This window comes from Odontesthes bonariensis, chromosome 3 (assembly GCF_027942865.1).
Source record: "Odontesthes bonariensis isolate fOdoBon6 chromosome 3, fOdoBon6.hap1, whole genome shotgun sequence".
In the NCBI taxonomy this organism is placed as follows: Eukaryota; Metazoa; Chordata; class Actinopteri; order Atheriniformes; family Atherinopsidae; genus Odontesthes; species Odontesthes bonariensis.
Window position 1 is genome coordinate 322082 of NC_134508.1, and position 21644 is coordinate 343725.

At 51.6% G+C, this 21644-nt stretch overlaps 1 protein-coding gene across 1 annotated transcript in view; it reads right to left on the bottom strand.

Moving 5' to 3' along the window:
- The window catches only part of LOC142377904 (ral GTPase-activating protein subunit beta-like), a 139841-nt gene that overhangs the window by 99137 nt on the left and 19060 nt on the right, over positions 1-21644 (bottom strand). Inside the window, exons 4-5 of the mRNA XM_075462241.1 lie at positions 11210-11384; positions 3069-3200 (exon numbers count right to left, since the gene is read on the bottom strand). Coding sequence (XP_075318356.1) covers positions 3069-3200; positions 11210-11384 — 307 coding nt within the window. The remainder of the gene's footprint in view (positions 1-3068; positions 3201-11209; positions 11385-21644) is intronic.

Sequence of the window (21644 nt, forward strand, 5' to 3'; positions counted from 1 at the left end):
CTGAGTCTGGTTCTGCCAGAGGTTTCTTCCTGTTCAAAGGGAGTCGTTTCTCTCCACAGTCGCCTCAGGCACGCTCAGGCCGGGAGATTGGACCGAAAAAACAAAGAGTTTTCAGTGCAATCTGTTGGTTTTCTTAGCTAGGAAATTGTTTTTGAATTGGCTCTATATGAACGAATTGGATTATTTTATGAATTATGATTATTATTAATTATTGAATTCCAATTGGCTTGAATTGGACTTACTATCTAAGTGCCTTGAGATGACATTTGTTGTATTTGGCGCTATATAAATAAAAATGAATTGAATTGAATTGAACAGGGAAACACGAGTTAATGACCACAATAATGTCACATATACATAAAGAGAGTAAAGTGAGGAAAGGTGTGTCAGATGAGGCCCCCCAGCAGTCTAGGCCTATAGCAGCTTAACTATGGGATGTTTCAGGATCACCTGAGCCATCCCTAACTATAAGCTTTATAAAAAAGGAAAGTTTTAAGCCTGGTCTTAAAAGTGGAAAGGGTGTCTGCTTCCCGGACATTTACTGGCAGCTGGTTCCACAGAGAGGGGCCTGATAACTGAAGGCTCTGCCTCCCATTCTACTTTTAGAAACTCTGGGAACCTCAAGTAAACCTGCAGTTTGGGAACGAAGTGCTCTGTTAGGAAAATATCTTACAATGAGATCTTTAAGATATGATGGAGCTCGGTCATTAAGAGCTTTATATGTAAGGAGAAGAATCTTAAATTCTATTCTGAATTTAACAGGGAGCCAATGAAGAGAAGCTAAAACTGGAGAAATATGATCTCTCCTGTTAGTTCTCATCAGAACTCTGGCTGCAGCATTTGGGATCAGCTGGAGGCTTTTCAGAGAATATGTGGGACAGCCCAATAATAAAGAATTACAGTAGTCCAATCTTGAAGTAACAAATGCATGGAGCAGTTTTTCTGCATCACTCTGAGACAAGATGTTCCTGATTTTAACAATATTACGAAGATGAAAGAAGGCAGTCCTAGAAACCTGTTTTATATGCGAGTCAAATGATAAGTTCTGGTCAAAAATAACTCCAAGGTTCCTCACTGTAGAACTAGAAGCCAAGGAAATACCATCTAGAGTAACTATATAGCTAGACAATTTCTCCCTGAAGCGCTCAGGTCCAAAGATAACGACTTCAGTTTGTCTGAATTTAGAAGCAGACAGTTCTGAGTCATCCAGGTCTTTATGTCTTTAAGACATGCTTGTAGTCTGACCAACCTATTGGGTTCATCTGGTTTTATAGATAAGTACAGCTGAGTATCATCAGCATAGCAATGGAAATTTATGCCATGCTGTCTAATAATGTTACCTAATGGAAGCATGTATAAAGTGAAAAGAATCGGTCCAAGCACAGAACCCTGGGGAACTCCATGACTTACTCTGGTGTGTGAGGAAGATTCTTCATTTACAAGAATAAACTGAAATCTATCAGATAAATATGACTTAAACCAGCCTAATGCAGTTCCTTTAATCCCAATAACATGTTCAAGTCTGTGTAATAAGATACTGTGATCGACCGTATCAAATGCAGCACTGAGATCCAACAGGACAAGCACAGACACAAGTCCGCTATCAGAGGCTAAGAGGAGATCATTGGTAACTTTCAGCAGTGCAGTTTCTGTGCTATGATGCACTCTGAATCCTGACTGAAACTCTTCAAACACATTATTTCTGTGTAAGTGATCACAAAGCTGAGCTGCAACTATTTTTTCAAGAACTTTAGACATAAAAGGGAGATTGGATATAGGTCTATAATGAGCCAACACTTCTGAATCAAGAGTAGGTTTTTTAAGTAAAGGTTTAATTACAGCAACCTTAAAAGTCTGAGGTACATATCCTGTCAACAAAGACAGATTGATCAAATCCAATATGGAAGTGTCAATTAATGGGAAAACCTCCTTGAACAGTCTGGTTGGGATTGGGTCTAAAACACAAGTTGATGGTTTAGAAGAGACTATTGCTGTTGTTAGTTCAGAGAGATCAACTGGGCAGAAGCCGTCTAAATACAAATCAGGTTCTAAAGATACTTCTAAAGCTGCTGTACTTGATGATACAACACTGATAATAGTGGGAAGGACTCCATCAATCTTCTCTCTGATAGAAACAGTTTTATTAATAAAGAAGCTCATGAAATCATCACTGCTGAGAGTTAAAGGAATAACTGGCTCAGCAGAGCTCGGACTCTTAGTCAGACTGGCTACAGTGCTGAAAAGAAACCTGGGATTGTTCTTATTCTCTTCTATCAATGATGAATAATAAGCAGTTCTAGCTTTACGAAGGGCTTTCTTATACATTGTTAAACTATCTTTCCAGACTAACTGAGACTCTTCTAAATTAGAGGAACGCCACTGTCTCTCCAGCTTTCTTGCAGTCTGCTTTAAAGCACGCAGCTGTGAATTATACCAAGGAGCCAACCTCTTCTGACTGATTACCTTCCTTTTCAGAGGGGCAACATTGTCCAGTGCTGTACGCATTGAAACTATAGTGCTGTCAACAAGAGAGTCAAGTGCTGCTGGAGTAAAGTTTAGGTAGTCGTCCTCTGTCATATCTGCACATGGCAGTGAAGAAAAGGATGATGGAATTAATTCTTTAAATCTGGTTACATATAAATGCGTGTCTCACGCTCATTGCGTGAGACTTGAGAGCCCTGTGAACATCAACCAGTTAGCTGAACATGATCCAGTTAGCTGAACATCAACCAGTTAGCTGAACATGATCCAGTTAGCTGAACATCAACCAGTTAGCTGAACATCAACCAGTTAGCTGAACATCAACCAGTTAGCTGAACATCAACCAGTTAGCTGAACATGATCCAGTTAGCTGAACATCAACCAGTTAGCTGAACATCAACCAGTTAGCTGAACATCAACCAGTTAGCTGAACATGATCCAGTTAGCTGAACATCAACCAGTTAGCTGAACATGATCCAGTTAGCTGAACATCAACCAGTTAGCTGAACATGATCCAGTTAGCTGAACATGATCCAGTTAGCTGAGCAACCTTTTCTGAACACAGACAAGTTACCTTCAGATATTACCTGAACATGAGCAGAAACCTGAGCCAAATGTGGGGTATTCGCTCATCCTCCATTTCACAAGGGACCAAAGCTGCATCCTCATCTGGAACTTCAAAATTAGGGAAGTGCGGCCCAAAGGTCAGTGGCAGCAGCCTGAGAGCGCAAGAAGAAACAGTCAGTCAGTTAAGTGAAAGTTAGCCGAGTCTGACTGTAATGCAGATACCTGCGTAAAGGAATCCAGTCAAAGTCTATGTTAAAGATATAAAGTCCATGTTAAAGATATAAAGTCCATGTTAAAGATATAAAGTCCATGTTAAAGACAGACAGTCCATGGTCAAGATATAAAGTTCATGTTAAAGACAGCCTCAGGGTGCCGTCTTCCCACTTCCTGGTTGTCTGGTGTGGCCCCGCCCTCTTTCCTGGTTGTCTGGTGTGGCCCCGCCCTCTTTCCTGGTTGTCTGGTGTGACCCCGGCTTCGTTCCTGGTTGTCTGGTGTGGCCCCGCCCTCTTTCCTGGTTGTCTGGTGTGGCCCCGCCCTCTTTCCTGGTTGTCTGGTGTGGCCCCGCCCTCTTTCCTGGTTGTCTGGTGTGACCCCGGCTTCGTTCCTGGTTGTCTGGTGTGGCCCCGCCCTCGTTCCTGGTTGTGTGGTGTGGCCCCGCCCTCGTTCCTGGTTGTCTGGTGTGGCCCCGCCCTCGTTCCTGGTTGTCTGGTGTGGCCCCGCCCTCGGTCCTGGTTGTCAGGTGTGGCCCCGCCCTCTTTCCTGGTTGTCTGGTGTGGCCCCGCCCTCTTTCCTGGTTGTCTGGTGTGGCCCCGCCCTCTTTCCTGGTTGTCTGGTGTGGCCCCGCCCTCTTTCCTGGTTGTCTGGTGTGGCCCTGCCCTCTTTCCTGGTTGTCTGGTGTGGCCCCGCCCTCTTTCCTGGTTGTCTGGTGTGGCCCCGCCCTCTTTCCTGGTTGTCTGGTGTGGCCCCGCCCTCTTTCCTGGTTGTCTGGTGTGGCCCTGCCCTCTTTCCTGGTTGTCTGGTGTGCCCCTGCCCTCTTGTCTCTGCGTGCATGGGAGTCTGGAGCTGGGCTGGGACTGCAATCTGCACACCTCACCTGGTTCTCATTTCCAATCAAGCCAACTCTCCTGCTGCAATAAAGGTTGAGATCTCCACTCCTCACCAGTTCGTCTGTTCACCCACCGTGGTAACACCAGCTGGCTGCTGTATGTTTTAAATGGCTTCCTTAATTCTATCTCCATCTGCTTTAGACTCCCACCGGTCAAGGAATCGCATCCCTGGGCTCAGCCTACACCGTCCGGCCCAGGTCTGGAAACTCTACCCATCCACAATAAAGACGATTATTAACTGGCACTATCTCCCTCTTCTGGTCCTCTGTTCTGCCTTGTGGGTCAGAAATCCCATCCGACCTTTAACAGAACGAACTGGCCATGGACCCAGCAGAACAGAACCAAGGCGGCTCACAACTACACTCGGCTCTATCCAATCAAGGTGTTCTCTTGGGACAGCATGAACGGATGCTACTGGGCCAGGTCGCCAATAACCAGGCTGTTGTTTCCCAACTCACGCAACTTTCCAGTCGGGTAACGTTAGTCACCTCCATGCTAAATCCTGCTTCTGCCTCCCTAGGAGATCCCAACCCCCAGCTCCAACCTAGCCCACCTGTGGTTCCTCCTGGGGCCCACGAGTTCCGTGTGACTGATCCAGAACCATTTGGTGGCGACCTGGATAAGTGTCGGGGGTTCCTCCCGTGGTATTTAAATGTACCCCAAGCCTTTGCCTTTGGTCTGGGCAGAGGCTTTTAACACCAGTGTTTTATTGGACAATATTTCCTATGAGGATTTAGTTAAAAGATTGAGAGCTGTGTTTGCCCACCCTGATCATTGTGCTTCAGCTCCGTGGTGTATTTCTCAAAGGGTCTGTTGTTAAAGAGGCTCATAGTCGCCAGCCTGTGCCCAGCAACTGTCCTGTTAACCGTTTGTGTTTTCCAGATGAAGTCCGGTCTCAAGTCCTCCAGTGGGTCAATTCCTCCCGCTGGGCCTGTCACCCGGGGGTCAATCGGTCCCTGGTCTTGGTGCACCGCCACTTTTGGTGGCCAACCCTGGAGAAGGATGTGAGGGAGTTTGCCTCAGTCTGCTCTGTCTGCACCCGCAGTAAGGCTTCCCACCAGCCTCCCTCCAGCCTTTGCTGTTACCTGGGAGACCCTGGTCCCACATGGCACCCTGGATTTCATCACTGGTCTCCCTCCTTCTTAAAGGTAACACCGTAATCCTCACGATAGTTGACCGCTTCTCCAAAGCTGCCCATTTTGTCGCACTGGACAAGTTACCCACTGCCACAGAAACTGTTGACTTGTTGATCCACCATGTTTTCCGCCTGCATGGGATTCCTTTGGATATAGTCTCTGACCGAGGCCTTCAGTTTCCCTCTCAAGTATGGAAGGCTTTTTGTGGGGCGCTCTTGGGGCTACTGTCAGTCTCTCCTCTGGTTACCATCCCCAGACTAACCTCCACTGTTCCCAGCCCAGGAAGCTGAACTGACGGTGCCCTCGGTCCAGATGCATCTTCGCCGCTGTCGGAGGGTCCGGAGGTCCGCACGGGCGGCTCTTCTCCGCTCGGACATAAAGAACAAACAGCTGGCGGACCGACGTCAGATCCCTGCACCCACCTACCAACCAGGTCAGAGTGTTTGGTTGTATATTCCTCTCCGGGCTGTATCCAGGAAACTCTCTCCTCGCTACATTGGCCCCTTCGTGATCGAAGGCATCATCAACCCATCCGCTGTCCGTTTAAAGTTGCCAGCTGCCATGATGGTTCATCCCACTTTCCTTGTGTTTCAGCTTAAGCCTGTCTGCCACAGCCCTCTGACACCAGTTGGCTGCTACATCCGGCATCTGTATGTATTGAAATGCTTCCTTAATTCTATCTCCATCTGCTTTAGACTCCCACCGGTCAAGGAATCACATCGCTGGGCTCAGCCTCCCCGTCCGGCCCAGGTCTGGAAACTCTACCCATCCACAATAAAGACGATTATTCACGGGCACCATCTCCCTCTTCTGGTCCTTTCTGCCTTGGGTCAGAAATCCCATTCGACCTTTAACAGAGTCCAGGTTAAAGAGTCACTAATGGACTCTGTTTTTTTTAATATAAATCTGCATTTTAAATCTATAAATCTTTCCTCACCTCCACATCACAAGTTCATAACAAAAACAACAACAAAAATAAACAGAACAAAAACATCAGAAGAAGGACTGAGGTCTGGGAAACCAACAGTTACCTGTGGTTACCCTGTGGTTACCCTGTGGTTACCTGTGGTTACCCTGTGGTTACCCTGTGGTTACCCTGTGTTTACCTGTGGTTACCCTGTGGTTACCTGTGGTTACCCTGTGGTTACCCTGTGGTTACCTGTGGTTACCCTGTGGTTACCCTGTGGTTACCCTGTGTTTACCTGTGGTTACCCTGTGGTTACCTGTGGTTACCCTGTGGTTACCCTGTGGTTACCTGTGGTTACCCTGTGGTTACCCTGTGGTTACCTGTGGTTACCCTGTGGTTACCTGTGGTTACCCTGTGGTTACCCTGTGGTTACCTGTGGTTACCCTGTGGTTACCCTGTGGTTACCTGTGGTTACCCTGTGGTTACCTGTGGTTACCCTGTGGTTACCCGTGGTTACCCTGTGGTTACCCTGTGTTTACCTGTGGTTACCCTGTGGTTACCTGTGGTTACCCTGTGGTTACCCTGTGGTTACCTGTGGTTACCCTGTGGTTACCCTGTGGTTACCCAGTGGTTCCCCTGAGGTTACCCTGTGGTTACCCTGTGGTTACCCAGTGGTTACCCTGTGGTTACCCTGTGGTTACCCTGTGGTTACCTGTGGTTACCCTGTGGTTACCCTGTAGTTACCTGTGGTTACCCTGTGGTTACCCTGTGGTTACCCAGTGGTTACCCTGAGGTTACCCTGTGGTTACCCAGTGGTTACCCTGAGGTTACCCTGTGGTTACCCTGTGGTTACCCAGTGGTTACCCTGTGGTTACCCTGAGGTTACCCTGTTGTTACCTGTGGTCACCCTGTGGTTACCTGTGGTTACCCTGTGGTTACCCTGAGGTTACCCTGTGGTTACCCTGTGGTTACCCTGTGGTTACCCAGTGGTTACCCTGAGGTTACCCTGTGGTTACCCTGTGGTTACCCAGTGGTTACCCTGTGGTTACCCTGAGGTTACCCTGTTGTTACCTGTGGTCACCCTGTGGTTACCTGTGGTTACCCTGTGGTTACCCTGAGGTTACCCTGTGGTTACCCTGTGGTCACCCTGTGGTTACCTGTGGTTACCCTGTGGTTACCCTGAGGTTACCCTGTGGTTACCCTGTGGTTACCTGTGGTTACCCTGTGGTTACCCTGTGGTTACCCAGTGTTACCCTGTGGTTACCTGTGGTTACCCTGTGGTTACCCAGTGGTTACCCTGAGGTTACCCTGTGGTTACCCTGTGGTTACCCAGTGGTTACCCTGTGGTTACCCTGTGGTTACCCTGTGGTTACCCAGTGGTTACCCTGAGGTTACCCTGAGGTTACCCTGTGGTTACCCTGTGGTTACCCAGTGGTTACCCTGTAGTTACCTGTGGTTACCCTGTGGTTACCCTGTGGTTACCCTGTGGTTACCCAGTGGTTACCCTGTGGTTATCTGTGGTTACCCTGAGGTTACCCTGTGGTTACCTGTGGTTACCCTGTGGTTACCTGTGGTTACCCTGTGGTTACCCTGTGGTTACCTTGTGGTTACCCTGTGATTACCCTGTGGTTACCCTGTGGTTACCCTGTGGTTACCTGTGGTTACCCAGTGGTTACCCTGTGGTTATCTGTGGTTACCCTGAGGTTACCCTGTGGTTACCCTGTGGTTACCAGTGGTTACCCTGTGGTTACCCTGTGGTTACCTGTGGTTACCCTGTGGTTACCCTGTGGTTACCCTGAGGTTACCCTGTGGTTACCCTGTGGTTACCCTGTGGTTACCTGTGGTTACCCTGTAGTTACCCTGTGGTTACCTGTGGTTACCCTGTAGTTACCCTGTGGTTACCCTGTGGTTACCTGTGGTTACCCTGTGGTTACCCTGTGGTTACCTGTGGTTACCCTGTGGTTACCCTGTGGTTACCTGTTGTTACCTGAGGTTACCCTGTGGTTACCCTGTGGTTACCTTGTGGTTACCCTGTGGTTACCCTGTGGTTACCCGTGGTTACCCTGTGATTACCCTGTGGTTACCTGTGGTTACCTGAGGTTACCCTGTAGTTACCCTGTGATTACCCTGTGGTTACCTGTGGTTACCTGAGGTTACCCTGTGGTTACCCTGTGGTTACCTGTGGTTACCCTGTGGTTACCTGAGGTTACCCTGTGGTTACCTGTGGTTACCTGTGGTTACCTGTGGTTACCTGAGGTTACCCTGTGGTTACCCTGTGGTTACCTGTGGTTACCCTGTGGTTACCCTGTGGTTACCCGTGGTTACCCTGTGATTACCCTGTGGTTACCTGTGGTTACCTGAGGTTACCCTGTAGTTACCCTGTGATTACCCTGTGGTTACCTGTGGTTACCTGAGGTTACCCTGTGGTTACCTGTGGTTACCCTGTGGTTACCAGTGGTTACCCTGTGGTTACCCTGTGGTTACCTGTGGTTACCCTGTGGTTACCCTGTGGTTACCCTGTGGTTACCCGTGGTTACCCTGTGATTACCCTGTGGTTACCCTGTGCTTACCTGTGGTTACCTGAGGTTACCTGAGGTTACCCTGTAGTTACCCTGTGGTTACCCTGTGGTTACCCTGTAGTTACCCTGTGGTTACCCTGTGGTTACCTGTGGTCACCCTGTGGTTACCCTGTGGTTACCTGTGGTTACCCTGTGGTTACCCTGTGGTTACCTGTTGTTACCTGAGGTTACCCTGTGGTTACCTGTGGTCACCCTGTAGTTACCCTGTGGTTACCTGTGGTTACCCTGTGGTTACCTGAGGTTACCTGTGGTTACCCTGTGGTTACCCTGAGGTTACCCTGTAGTTACCCTGTGGTTACACTGTGGTTACCCTGAGGTTACCCTGAGGTTACCCTGTGGTTACACTGTAGTTACCCTGTGGTTACCCTGTAGTTACCCTGTGGTTACCCTGTAGTTACCCTGTGGTTACCTGTGGTCACCCTGTGGTTACCCTGTAGTTACCCTGTGGTTACCCTGTGGTTACCTGTGGTTACCCTGTGGTTACCTGTTGTTACCTGAGGTTACCCTGTGGTTACCCTGTGGTTACCTGTGGTCACCCTGTAGTTACCCTGTGGTTACCTGTGGTCACCCTGTGGTTACCTGAGGTTACCTGTGGTTACCCTGTGGTTACCCTGTGGTTACCCTGTGGTTACCTGTAGTTACCCTGAGGTTACCCTGAGGTTACCCTGTGGTTACCTGTAGCTACCCTGAGGTTACCCTGAGGTTACCCTGTGGTTACCCTGTGGTTACCCTGTGGTTACCCTGAGGTTACCCTGTAGTTACCCTGAGGTTACCCTGAGGTTACCCTGTGGTTACCCTGTGGTTACCTGTGGTTACCCTGTGGTTACCTGTGGTTACCTGTGGTTACCCTGTGGTTACCCAGTGGTTACCCTGTGGTTACCCTGAGGTTACCCTGTGGTTACCCTGTGGTTACCTGTGGTTACCCTGTGGTTACCCTGTGGTTACCTGTAGTTACCCTGTGGTTACCCAGTGGTTACCCTGTGGTTACCTGTGGTTACCCTGTGGTTACCCTGAGGTTACCTGTGGTTACCCTGTGGTTACCTGTGGTTACCCTGTCGTTACCCTGTGGTTACATGTGGTTACCCTGTGGTTACCCTGTGGTTACCTTGTGGTTACCTGTGGTTACCCTGTGATTACCCTGTGGTTACCCTGTGGTTACCTGTGGTTACCCAGTGGTTACCTGTGGTTACCCTGTGGTTACCTGTGGTTACCCTGTAGTTACCCTGTGGTTACCCTGTGGTTACCTGTGGTTACCCTGTAGTTACCCTGTGGTTACCCTGTGGTTACCCTGTAGTTACCCTGTGGTTACCCTGTGGTTACCCGTGGTTACCCTGTAGTTACCCTGTGGTTACCTTGTGGTTACCCTGTGGTTACCCTGTGGTTACCCTGTAGTTACCCTGTGGTTACCTTGTGGTTACCCTGTGGTTACCCTGTGGTTACCCGTGGTTACCCTGTGGTTACCCTGTAGTTACCCTGTGGTTACCCTGTGGTTACCCTGTGGTTACCTGTGGTTACCCTGTGGTTACCCTGTGGTTACCCAGCGGTTACCCTGTGGTTATCTGTGGTTACCCTGTGGTTACCCAGTGGTTACCCTGTGGTTACCTGTAGTTACCCTGTGGTTACCTGTGGTTACCCTGTGGTTACCCAGTGGTTACCCTGTGGTTATCTGTGGTTACCTTGTGGTTACCCTGTGGTTACCCTGAGGTTACCCTGTGGTTACCCTGTGGTTACCTGTGGTTACCTGTGGTTACCCTGTGGTTACCTGTTGTTACCTGAGGTTACCCTGTGGTTACCTGTGGTTACCTGTGGTTACCCTGTGGTTACCTGTGGTTACCCTGTGGTTACCCTGTGGTTACCTTGTGGTTACCTGTGGTTACCCTGTGATTACCCTGTGGTTACCCGTGGTTACCCTGTGGTTACCCTGTGATTACCCTGTGGTTACCTGTGGTTACCTGAGGTTACCCTGTAGTTACCCTGTGATTACCCTGTGGTTACCTGTGGTTACCTGAGGTTACCCTGTGGTTACCTGTGGTTACCCTGTGGTTACCAGTGGTTACCCTGAGGTTACCCTGTAGTTACCCTGTGGTTACCTGGGGTTACCCTGTGGTTACCCTGTAGTTACCATGTGGTTACCTGTGGTTACCCTGTGGTTACCCTGTGGTTACCCTGTGGTTACCCGTGGTTACCCTGTGATTACCCTGTGGTTACCCTGTGCTTACCTGTGGTTACCTGAGGTTACCTGAGGTTACCCTGTAGTTACCCTGTGGTTACCCTGTGTTTGCCCTGTGGTTACCTGTGGTTACCCTGTAGTTACCCTGTGGTTACCCTGTAGTTACCCTGTGGTTACCTGTGGTTACCCTGTAGTTACCCTGTGGTTACCTGTGGTTACCCTGTGGTTACCCTGTGGTTACCCTGTGGTTACCCTGTAGTTACCTGGAAGTCAAAGCGTGGACAACTCGACACCACTGCTGGACCACGATGGGCTGATGTCTCCAGCTGTTCAACATCTGCCTGCACGTCTGCCATAACGAGCGAGACGGAAAACATCGAGAACACGACAGCAGCCACACCTCCAGGAGGACGCCCATGGAAAGGTCCGACACAGCGTCTGCGAAGGCAGAGACGGGTGAGTAACAGGTAAATAACAGGTGAGTAACAGGTGAGTAACAGGTGAGTAACAGGTGAGTAACGGGTGAATAACAGGTGAGTAACAGGTGAGTAACAGGTGAGTAACAGGTGAGTAAGACGGGTGAGTAATAGGTGAGTAAGACGGGTGAGTAAGACAGGTGAGTAAGACGGGTGAGTAACAGGTGAGTAACAGGTGAGTAAGACAGGTGAGTAACAGGTGAGTGACAGGTGAGTAACAGGTGAGTAAGACAGGTGAGTAAGACAGGTGAGTGACAGGTGAGTAACAGGTGAGTAAGACGGGTGAGTAACAGGTGAGTGACAGGTGAGTAACAGGTGAGTAACAGGTGAGTAACAGGTGAGTAACAGCTGAGTAAGACGGGTGAGTAACAGGTGAGTAAGGGGTGAGTAACAGGTGAGTAAGACAGGTGAGTAACAGGTGAGTAACAGGTGAGTAAGGGGTGAGTGACAGGTGAGTAAGACAGGTGAGTAACAGGTGAGTAACAGGTGAGTAACAGGTGAGTAAGACGGGTGAGTAACAGGTGAGTAACGGGTGAGTAAGACGGGTGAGTAACAGGTGAATAACAGGTAAGTGACAGGTGAGTAACAGGTGAGTAACATATGAGTAAGACGGGTGAGTAACAGGTGAGTAAGAGGTGAGTAACGGGTGAGTAACAGGTGAGTAAGAGGTGAGTAAGACAGGTGAGTAACATGTGAATAAGACGGGTGAGTAATAAGTGAGTAACAGGTGAGTAAGACAGGTGAGTAAGACAGGTGAGTAACATGTGAGTAACGGGTGAGTAACAGGTGAATAACATGTGAGTAACGGGTGAGTAACAGGTGAGTAACAGGTGAGTAAGACAGGTGAGTAACATGTGAGTAAGACAGGTGAGTAACAGGTGAGTAACAGGTGAGTAACAGGTGAGTAACAGGTGAATAACAGGTGAGTAACAGGTGAGTAACAGGTGAGTAAGACAGGTGAGTAACAGGTGAGTAAGACAGGTCAGTAACAGGTGAATAACAGGTGAGTAACAGGTGAGTAACGGGTGAGTAAGACGGGTGAGTAACGGGTGAGTAACGGGTGAGTAAGACAGGTGAGTAACAGGTGAGTAACAGGTGAGTAAGACAGGTGAGTAACAGGTGAGTAAGACAGGTGAGTAACAGGTGAATAACAGGTGAGTAACATGTGAGTAACGGGTGAGTAAGACGGGTGAGTAACGGGTGAGTAACGGGTGAGTAAGACAGGTGAGTAACAGGTGAATAACAGGTGAGTAACATGTGAGTAACGGGTGAGTAAGACGGGTGAGTAACGGGTGAGTAAGACAGGTGAGTAACAGGTGAGTAACAGGTGAGTAAGACAGGTGAGTAACGGGTGAGTAACAGGTGAGTAACAGGTGAGTAACAGGTGAGTAAGACAGGTGAGTAACAGGTGAGTAAAAGGTGAGTAACAGGTGAGTAACAGGTGAGTAAGACAGGTGAGTAAGGGGTGAGTAACAGGTGAGTAAGACAGGTGAGTAACAGGTGAGTAACAGGTGAGTAAGACAGGTGAGTAACAGGTGAGTAAGACAGGTGAGTAACAGGTGAGTAAGACAGGTGAGTAAGACGGGTGAGTAACAGGTGAATAACAGGTGAGTGACAGGTGAGTAACAGGTGAGTAACAGGTGAGTAACAGGTGAGTAAGACAGGTGAGTAACAGGTGAGTAACAGGTGAGTAAGACAGGTGAGTAACAGGTGAGCAAGACAGGTGAGTAAGACGGTTGAGTAACAGGTGAATAACAGGTGAGTGACAGGTGAGTGACAGGTGAGTAACAGGTGAGTAAGACGGGTGAGTAACAGGTGAGTAAGGGGTGAGTAACAGGTGAGTAACGGGTGAGTAACAGGTGAGTAACATGTGAGTAACGGGTGAGTAACGGGTGAGTAACAGGTGAGTAACAGGTGAGTAACAGGTGAGTAAGAAAGGTGAGTAAGACAGGTGAGTAACAGGTGAGTAAGAAAGGTGAGTAAGACAGGTGAGTAACAGGTGAGTAAGACAGGTGAGTAACAGGTGAGTAAGACAGGTGAGTAAGACGGGTGAGTAACAGGTGAATAACAGGTGAGTAAGACAGGTGAGTAACAGGTGAGTAACAGGTGAGTAAGACAGGTGAGTAACAGGTGAGTAAGAAAGGTGAGTAAGACAGGTGAGTAACATGTGAGTAACGGGTGAGTAAGACAGGTGAGTAACAGGTGAGTAACAGGTGAGTAAGACAGGTGAGTAACAGGTGAGTAAGACAGGTGAGTAAGACGGGTGAGTAACAGGTGAATAACAGGTGAGTGACAGGTGAGTGACAGGTGAGTAAGACAGGTGAGTAACAGGTGAGTAACAGTTGAGTAAGACAGGTGAGTAACAGGTGAGTAAGACAGGTGAGTAAGACGGGTGAGTAACAGGTGAATAACAGGTGAGTGACAGGTGAGTGACAGGTGAGTAACAGGTGAGTAACAGGTGAGTAAGACGGGTGAGTAACAGGTGAGTAACAGGTGAGTAAGGGGTGAGTAACAGGTGAGTAAGACAGGTGAGTAACAGGTGAGTAACAGGTGAGTAAGGGGTGAGTAACAGGTGAGTAACAGGTGAGTAACAGGTGAGTAACGGGTGAGTAAGACGGGTGAGTAACAGGTGAATAACAGGTAAGTGACAGGTGAGTAACAGGTGAGTAACATGTGAGTAAGACGGGTGAGTAACAGGTGAGTAACAGGTGAGTAAGACGGGTGAGTAACATGTGAGTAAGACGGGTGAGTAACAGGTGAGTAACAGGTGAGTAACGGGTGAGTAACAGGTGAGTAAGAGGTGAGTAAGACAGGTGAGTAACATATGAGTAAGACGGGTGAGTAACAGGTGAGTAACAGGTGAGTAAGACAGGTGAGTAACATGTGAGTAACGGGTGAGTAACAGGTGAGTAACATGTGAGTAACGGGTGAGTAACAGGTGAGTAACAGGTGAGTAACAGGTGAGTAAGAAAGGTGAGTAAGACAGGTGAGTAACATGTGAGTAACGGGTGAGTAAGACAGGTGAGTAAGACAGGTGAGTAAGACAGGTGAGTAACAGGTGAGTAAAAGGTGAGTAACAGGTGAATAACAGGTGAGTAACAGGTGAGTAACAGGTGAGTAAGACAGGTGAGTAACAGGTGAGTAAGACAGGTGAGTAACAGGTGAATAACAGGTGAGTAACATGTGAGTAACGGGTGAGTAAGACGGGTGAGTAACAGGTGAGTAAGACAGGTGAGTAACAGGTGAGTAACAGGTGAGTAAGACAGGTGAGTAACAGGTGAGTAAGACAGGTGAGTAACAGGTGAGTAAGACAGGTGAGTAACAGGTGGATAACAGGTGAGTAACATGTGAGTAACGGGTGAGTAAGACGGGTGAGTAAGACAGGTGAGTAACAGGTGAGTAAGACAGGTGAGTAACAGGTGAGTAAGACAGGTGAGTAACAGGTGAATAACAGGTGAGTAACATGTGAGTAACGGGTGAGTAACAGGTGAGTAAGACAGGTGAGTAACGGGTGAGTAACAGGTGAGTAACAGGTGAGTAAAAGGTGAGTAACAGGTGAGTAAAAGGTGAGTAACAGGTGAGTAAGACAGGTGAGTAACAGGTGAGAAAAAGGTGAGTAAGACAGGTGAGTAACAGGTGAGTAAGACAGGTGAGTAACAGGTGAGTAAGACGGGTGAGTAACAGGTGAGTAAGACAGGTGAGTAACAGGTGAGTAACAGGTGAGTAAAAGGTGAGTAACGGGTGAGTAAGACGGGTGAGTAACAGGTGAATAACAGGTGAGTAACAGGTGAGTAAGACGGGTGAGTAACAGGTGAGTAAGACAGGTGAGTAACAGGTGAGTAACATGTGAGTAAAAGGTGAGTAACGGGTGAGTAAGACGGGTGAGTAACGGGTGAGTAACGGGTGAGTAACAGGTGAGTAAGACAGGTGAGTAACAGGTGAGTAACAGGAGGGGAACAGGAGAGGAACAGGAGGGGAACAGGAGGGGAACAGGAGGGGAACAGGAGGGGAACAGGAGGGGAACAGGAGGGGAACAGGAGAGGAACAGGAGGGGAACAGGAGGGGAACAGGAGAGGAACAGGAGGGGAACAGGAGGGGAACAGGAGGGGAACAGGAGGGGAACAGGAGGGGAACAGGAGAGGAACAGGAGGGGAACAGGAGGGGAACAGGAGAGGAACAGGAGAGGAACAGGAGGGGAACAGGAGAGGAACAGGAGGGGAACAGGAGAGGAACAGGAGAGGAACAGGAGGGGAACAGGAGAGGAACAGGAGAGGAACAGGAGGGGAACAGGAGGGGAACAGGAGGGGAACAGGAGAGGAACAGGAGGGGAACAGGAGGGGAACAGGAGAGGAACAGGAGGGGAACAGGAGGGGAACAGGAGGGGAACAGGAGGGGAACAGGAGAGGAACAGGAGGGGAACAGGAGAGGAACAGGAGGGGAACAGGAGGGGAACAGGAGGGGAACAGGAGAGGAACAGGAGGGGAACAGGAGGGGAACAGGAGAGGAACAGGAGGGGAACAGGAGGGGAACAGGAGGGGAACAGGAGGGGAACAGGAGGGGAACAGGAGGGGAACAGGAGGGGAACAGGAGAGGAACAGGAGGGGAACAGGAGAGGAACAGGAGGGGAACAGGAGGGGAACAGGAGAGGAACAGGAGGGGAACAGGAGAGGAACAGGAGGGGAACAGGAACAGGAGAGGAACAGGAGGGGAACAGGAGGGGAACAGGAGGGGAACAGGAGAGGAACAGGAGAGGAACAGGAGGGGAACAGGAGAGGAACAGGAGAGGAACAGGAGGGGAACAGGAGGGGAACAGGAGAGGAACAGGAGGGGAACAGGAGGGGAACAGGAGAGGAACAGGAGGGGAACAGGAGAGGAACAGGAGGGGAACAGGAGGGGAACAGGAGAGGAACAGGAGAGGAACAGGAGAGGAACAGGAACAGGAGGGGAACAGGAGGGGAACAGGAGAGGAACAGGAGAGGAACAGGAGAGGAACAGGAGGGGAACAGGAACAGGAGAGGAACAGGAGGGGAACAGGAGGGGAACAGGAGAGGAACAGGAGAGGAACAGGAGGGGAACAGGAGAGGAACAGGAGGGGAACAGGAGGGGAACAGGAGGGGAACAGGAGAGGAACAGGAGGGGAACAGGAGAGGAACAGGAGGGGAACAGGAGAGGAACAGGAGAGGAACAGGAGGGGAACAGGAGGGGAACAGGAGAGGAACAGGAGGGGAACAGGAGAGGAACAGGAGGGGAACAGGAGAGGAACAGGAGAGGAACAGGAGGGGAACAGGAGGGGAACAGGAGAGGAACAGGAGGGGAACAGGAGAGGAACAGGAGGGGAACAGGAGAGGAACAGGAGGGGAACAGGAGAGGAACAGGAGAGGAACAGGAGGGGAACAGGAGAGGAACAGGAGGGGAACAGGAGGGGAACAGGAGAGGAACAGGAGGGGAACAGGAGAGGAACAGGAGGGGAACAGGAGGGGAACAGGAGAGGAACAGGAGGGGAACAGGAGAGGAACAGGAGGGGAACAGGAGAGGAACAGGAGGGGAACAGGAGGGGAACAGGAGAGGAACAGGAGGGGAACAGGAGGGGAACAGGAGGGGAACAGGAACAGGAGAGGAACAGGAGGGGAACAGGAGGGGAACAGGAGGGGAACAGGAGGGGAACAGGAGGGGAACAGGAGGGGAACAGGAGAGGAACAGGAGAGGAACAGGAGAGGAACAGGAGAGGAACAGGAGAGGAACAGGAGGGGAACAGGAACAGGAGAGGAACAGGAGAGGAACAGGAGGGGAACAGGAGAGGAACAGGAGAGGAACAGGAGAGGAACAGGAGAGGAACAGGAGAGGAACAGGAGAGGAACAGGAGAGGAACAGGAGAGGAACAGGAGAGGAACAGGAGAGGAACAGGAGGGGAACAGGAACAGGAGAGGAACAGGAGAGGAACAGGAGGGGAACAGGAGAGGAACAGGAGGGGAACAGGAGGGGAACAGGAGAGGAACAGGAGAGGAACAGGAGAGGAACAGGAGAGGAACAGGAGAGGAACAGGAGAGGAACAGGAGAGGAACAGGAGAGGAACAGGAGAGGAACAGGAGGGGAACAGGAACAGGAGAGGAACAGGAGAGGAACAGGAGGGGAACAGGAGAGGAACAGGAGGGGAACAGGAGGGGAACAGGAGGGGAACAGGAACAGGAGAGGAACAGGAGGGGAACAGGAGAGGAACAGGAGGGGAACAGGAGGGGAACAGGAACAGGAGAGGAACAGGAGGGGAACAGGAGGGGAACAGGAGAGGAACAGGAGAGGAACAGGAGGGGAACAGGAGAGGAACAGGAGAGGAACAGGAGGGGAACAGGAGAGGAACAGGAGAGGAACAGGAGAGGAACAGGAGGGGAACAGGAGAGGAACAGGAGAGGAACAGGAGGGGAACAGGAACAGGAGGGGAACAGGAGGGGAACAGGAGAGGAACAGGAGGGGAACAGGAGAGGAACAGGAGAGGAACAGGAGGGGAACAGGAGGGGAACAGGAGAGGAACAGGAGGGGAACAGGAGGGGAACAGGAGGGGAACAGGAGAGGAACAGGAGGGGAACAGGAGAGGAACAGGAGAGGAACAGGAGGGGAACAGGAACAGGAGGGGAACAGGAGGGGAACAGGAGAGGAACAGGAGAGGAACAGGAGGGGAACAGGAGGGGAACAGGAGAGGAACAGGAGGGGAACAGGAGAGGAACAGGAGGGGAACAGGAGGGGAACAGGAGGGGAACAGGAGGGGAACAGGAGAGGAACAGGAGAGGAACAGGAGGGGAACAGGAACAGGAGGGGAACAGGAGAGGAACAGGAGGGGAACAGGAGAGGAACAGGAGGGGAACAGGAGGGGAACAGGAGGGGAACAGGAGGGGAACAGGAGAGGAACAGGAGGGGAACAGGAGAGGAACAGGAGAGGAACAGGAGGGGAACAGGAACAGGAGGGGAACAGGAGGGGAACAGGAGAGGAACAGGAGAGGAACAGGAGGGGAACAGGAGGGGAACAGGAGAGGAACAGGAGGGGAACAGGAGAGGAACAGGAGGGGAACAGGAGGGGAACAGGAGGGGAACAGGAGGGGAACAGGAGAGGAACAGGAGAGGAACAGGAGGGGAACAGGAACAGGAGGGGAACAGGAGAGGAACAGGAGAGGAACAGGAGAGGAACAGGAGAGGAACAGGAGAGGAACAGGAGGGGAACAGGAGAGGAACAGGAGAGGAACAGGAGAGGAACAGGAGGGGAACAGGAGGGGAACAGGAGGGGAACAGGAGAGGAACAGGAGAGGAACAGGAGGGGAACAGGAGAGGAACAGGAGAGGAACAGGAGGGGAACAGGAGAGGAACAGGAGAGGAACAGGAGGGGAACAGGAGAGGAACAGGAGAGGAACAGGAGGGGAACAGGAGAGGAACAGGAGGGGAACAGGAACAGGAGGGGAACAGGAGGGGAACAGGAGAGGAACAGGAGGGGAACAGGAACAGGAGGGGAACAGGAGGGGAACAGGAGAGGAACAGGAGGGGAACAGGAGGGGAACAGGAGGGGAACAGGAGAGGAACAGGAGGGGAACAGGAGGGGAACAGGAGGGGAACAGGAGGGGAACAGGAGGGGAACAGGAGAGGAACAGGAGGGGAACAGGAGGGGAACAGGAGAGGAACAGGAGGGGAACAGGAGAGGAACAGGAGGGGAACAGGAGAGGAACAGGAGAGGAACAGGAGGGGAACAGGAGGGGAACAGGAGAGGAACAGGAGGGGAACAGGAGGGGAACAGGAGAGGAACAGGAGGGGAACAGGAACAGGAGGGGAACAGGAGAGGAACAGGAGGGGAACAGGAGGGGAACAGGAGGGGAACAGGAGGGGAACAGGAGGGGAACAGGAGGGGAACAGGAGAGGAACAGGAGGGGAACAGGAGAGGAACAGGAGAGGAACAGGAGGGGAACAGGAGGGGAACAGGAGGGGAACAGGAGAGGAACAGGAGGGGAACAGGAGAGGAACAGGAGGGGAACAGGAGAGGAACAGGAGAGGAACAGGAGGGGAACAGGAGGGGAACAGGAGAGGAACAGGAGGGGAACAGGAACAGGAGGGGAACAGGAGAGGAACAGGAGGGGAACAGGAGGGGAACAGGAGGGGAACAGGAGAGGAACAGGAGGGGAACAGGAGGGGAACAGGAGAGGAACAGGAGGGGAACAGGAGAGGAACAGGAGGGGAACAGGAGAGGAACAGGAGGGGAACAGGAGAGGAACAGGAGGGGAACAGGAGAGGAACAGGAGAGGAACAGGAGGGGAACAGGAGAGGAACAGGAGGGGAACAGGAGGGGAACAGGAGAGGAACAGGAGAGGAACAGGAGGGGAACAGGAGAGGAACAGGAGGGGAACAGGAGAGGAACAGGAGAGGAACAGGAGAGGAACAGGAGAGGAACAGGAGAGGAACAGGAGGGGAACAGGAGAGGAACAGGAGAGGAACAGGAGGGGAACAGGAGAGGAACAGGAGAGGAACAGGAGGGGAACAGGAGGGGAACAGGAGAGGAACAGGAGGGGAACAGGAGGGGAACAGGAGGGGAACAGGAGGGGAACAGGAGAGGAACAGGAGGGGAACAGGAGGGGAACAGGAGAGGAACAGGAACAGGAGGGGAACAGGAGAGGAACAGGAGGGGAACAGGAGGGGAACAGGAGGGGAACAGGAGAGGAACAGGAGGGGAACAGGAGGGGAACAGGAGAGGAACAGGAGGGGAACAGGAGGGGAACAGGAGAGGAACAGGAGGGGAACAGGAGGGGAACAGGAGAGGAACAGGAGAGGAACAGGAGGGGAACAGGAGAGGAACAGGAGGGGAACAGGAACAGGAGGGAACAGGAGAGGAACAGGAGGGGAACAGGAGGGGAACAGGAACAGGAGGGGAACAGGAGGGGAACAGGAGAGGAACAGGAGGGGAACAGGAGGGGAACAGGAGGGGAACAGGAGAGGAACAGGAGAGGAACAGGAGAGGAACAGGAGAGGAACAGGAGAGGAACAGGAGGGGAACAGGAACAGGAGGGGAACAGGAGGGGAACAGGAGAGGAACAGGAGGGGAACAGGAGGGGAACAGGAGAGGAACAGGAGAGGAACAGGAGGGGAACAGGAGGGGAACAGGAGAGGAACAGGAGGGGAACAGGAACAGGAGGGGAACAGGAGGGGAACAGGAGAGGAACAGGAGGGGAACAGGAGAGGAACAGGAGAGGAACAGGAGAGGAACAGGAGAGGAACAGGAGAGGAACAGGAGGGGAACAGGAACAGGAGGGGAACAGGAGGGGAACAGGAGAGGAACAGGAGGGGAACAGGAGGGGAACAGGAGAGGAACAGGAGGGGAACAGGAGAGGAACAGGAGGGGAACAGGAGAGGAACAGGAGAGGAACAGGAGGGGAACAGGAGAGGAACAGGAGAGGAACAGGAGAGGAACAGGAGAGGAACAGGAGAGGAACAGGAGAGGAACAGGAGGGGAACAGGAGGGGAACAGGAGGGGAACAGGAGGGGAACAGGAGGGGAACAGGAGAGGAACAGGAGAGGAACAGGAGGGGAACAGGAGAGGAACAGGAGAGGAACAGGAGAGGAACAGGAGAGGAACAGGAGAGGAACAGGAGGGGAACAGGAGAGGAACAGGAGAGGAACAGGAGAGGAACAGGAGAGGAACAGGAGAGGAACAGGAGGGGAACAGGAGAGGAACAGGAGAGGAACAGGAGAGGAACAGGAGAGGAACAGGAGAGGAACAGGAGGGGAACAGGAGGGGAACAGGAGGGGAACAGGAGGGGAACAGGAGAGGAACAGGAGGGGAACAGGAGAGGAACAGGAGAGGAACAGGAGAGGAACAGGAGAGGAACAGGAGAGGAACAGGAGAGGAACAGGAGGGGAACAGGAGGGGAACAGGAGAGGGAACAGGAGGGGAACAGGAGAGGAACAGGAGAGGAACAGGAGGGGAACAGGAGGGGAACAGGAGAGGAACAGGAGGGGAACAGGAGAGGAACAGGAGGGGAACAGGAGGGGAACAGGAGGGGAACAGGAGAGGAACAGGAGAGGAACAGGAGGGGAACAGGAGAGGAACAGGAGGGGAACAGGAGAGGAACAGGAGAGGAACAGGAGAGGAACAGGAGGGGAACAGGAGAGGAACAGGAGGGGAACAGGAGAGGAACAGGAGGGGAACAGGAGGGGAACAGGAGGGGAACAGGAGGGGAACAGGAGGGGAACAGGA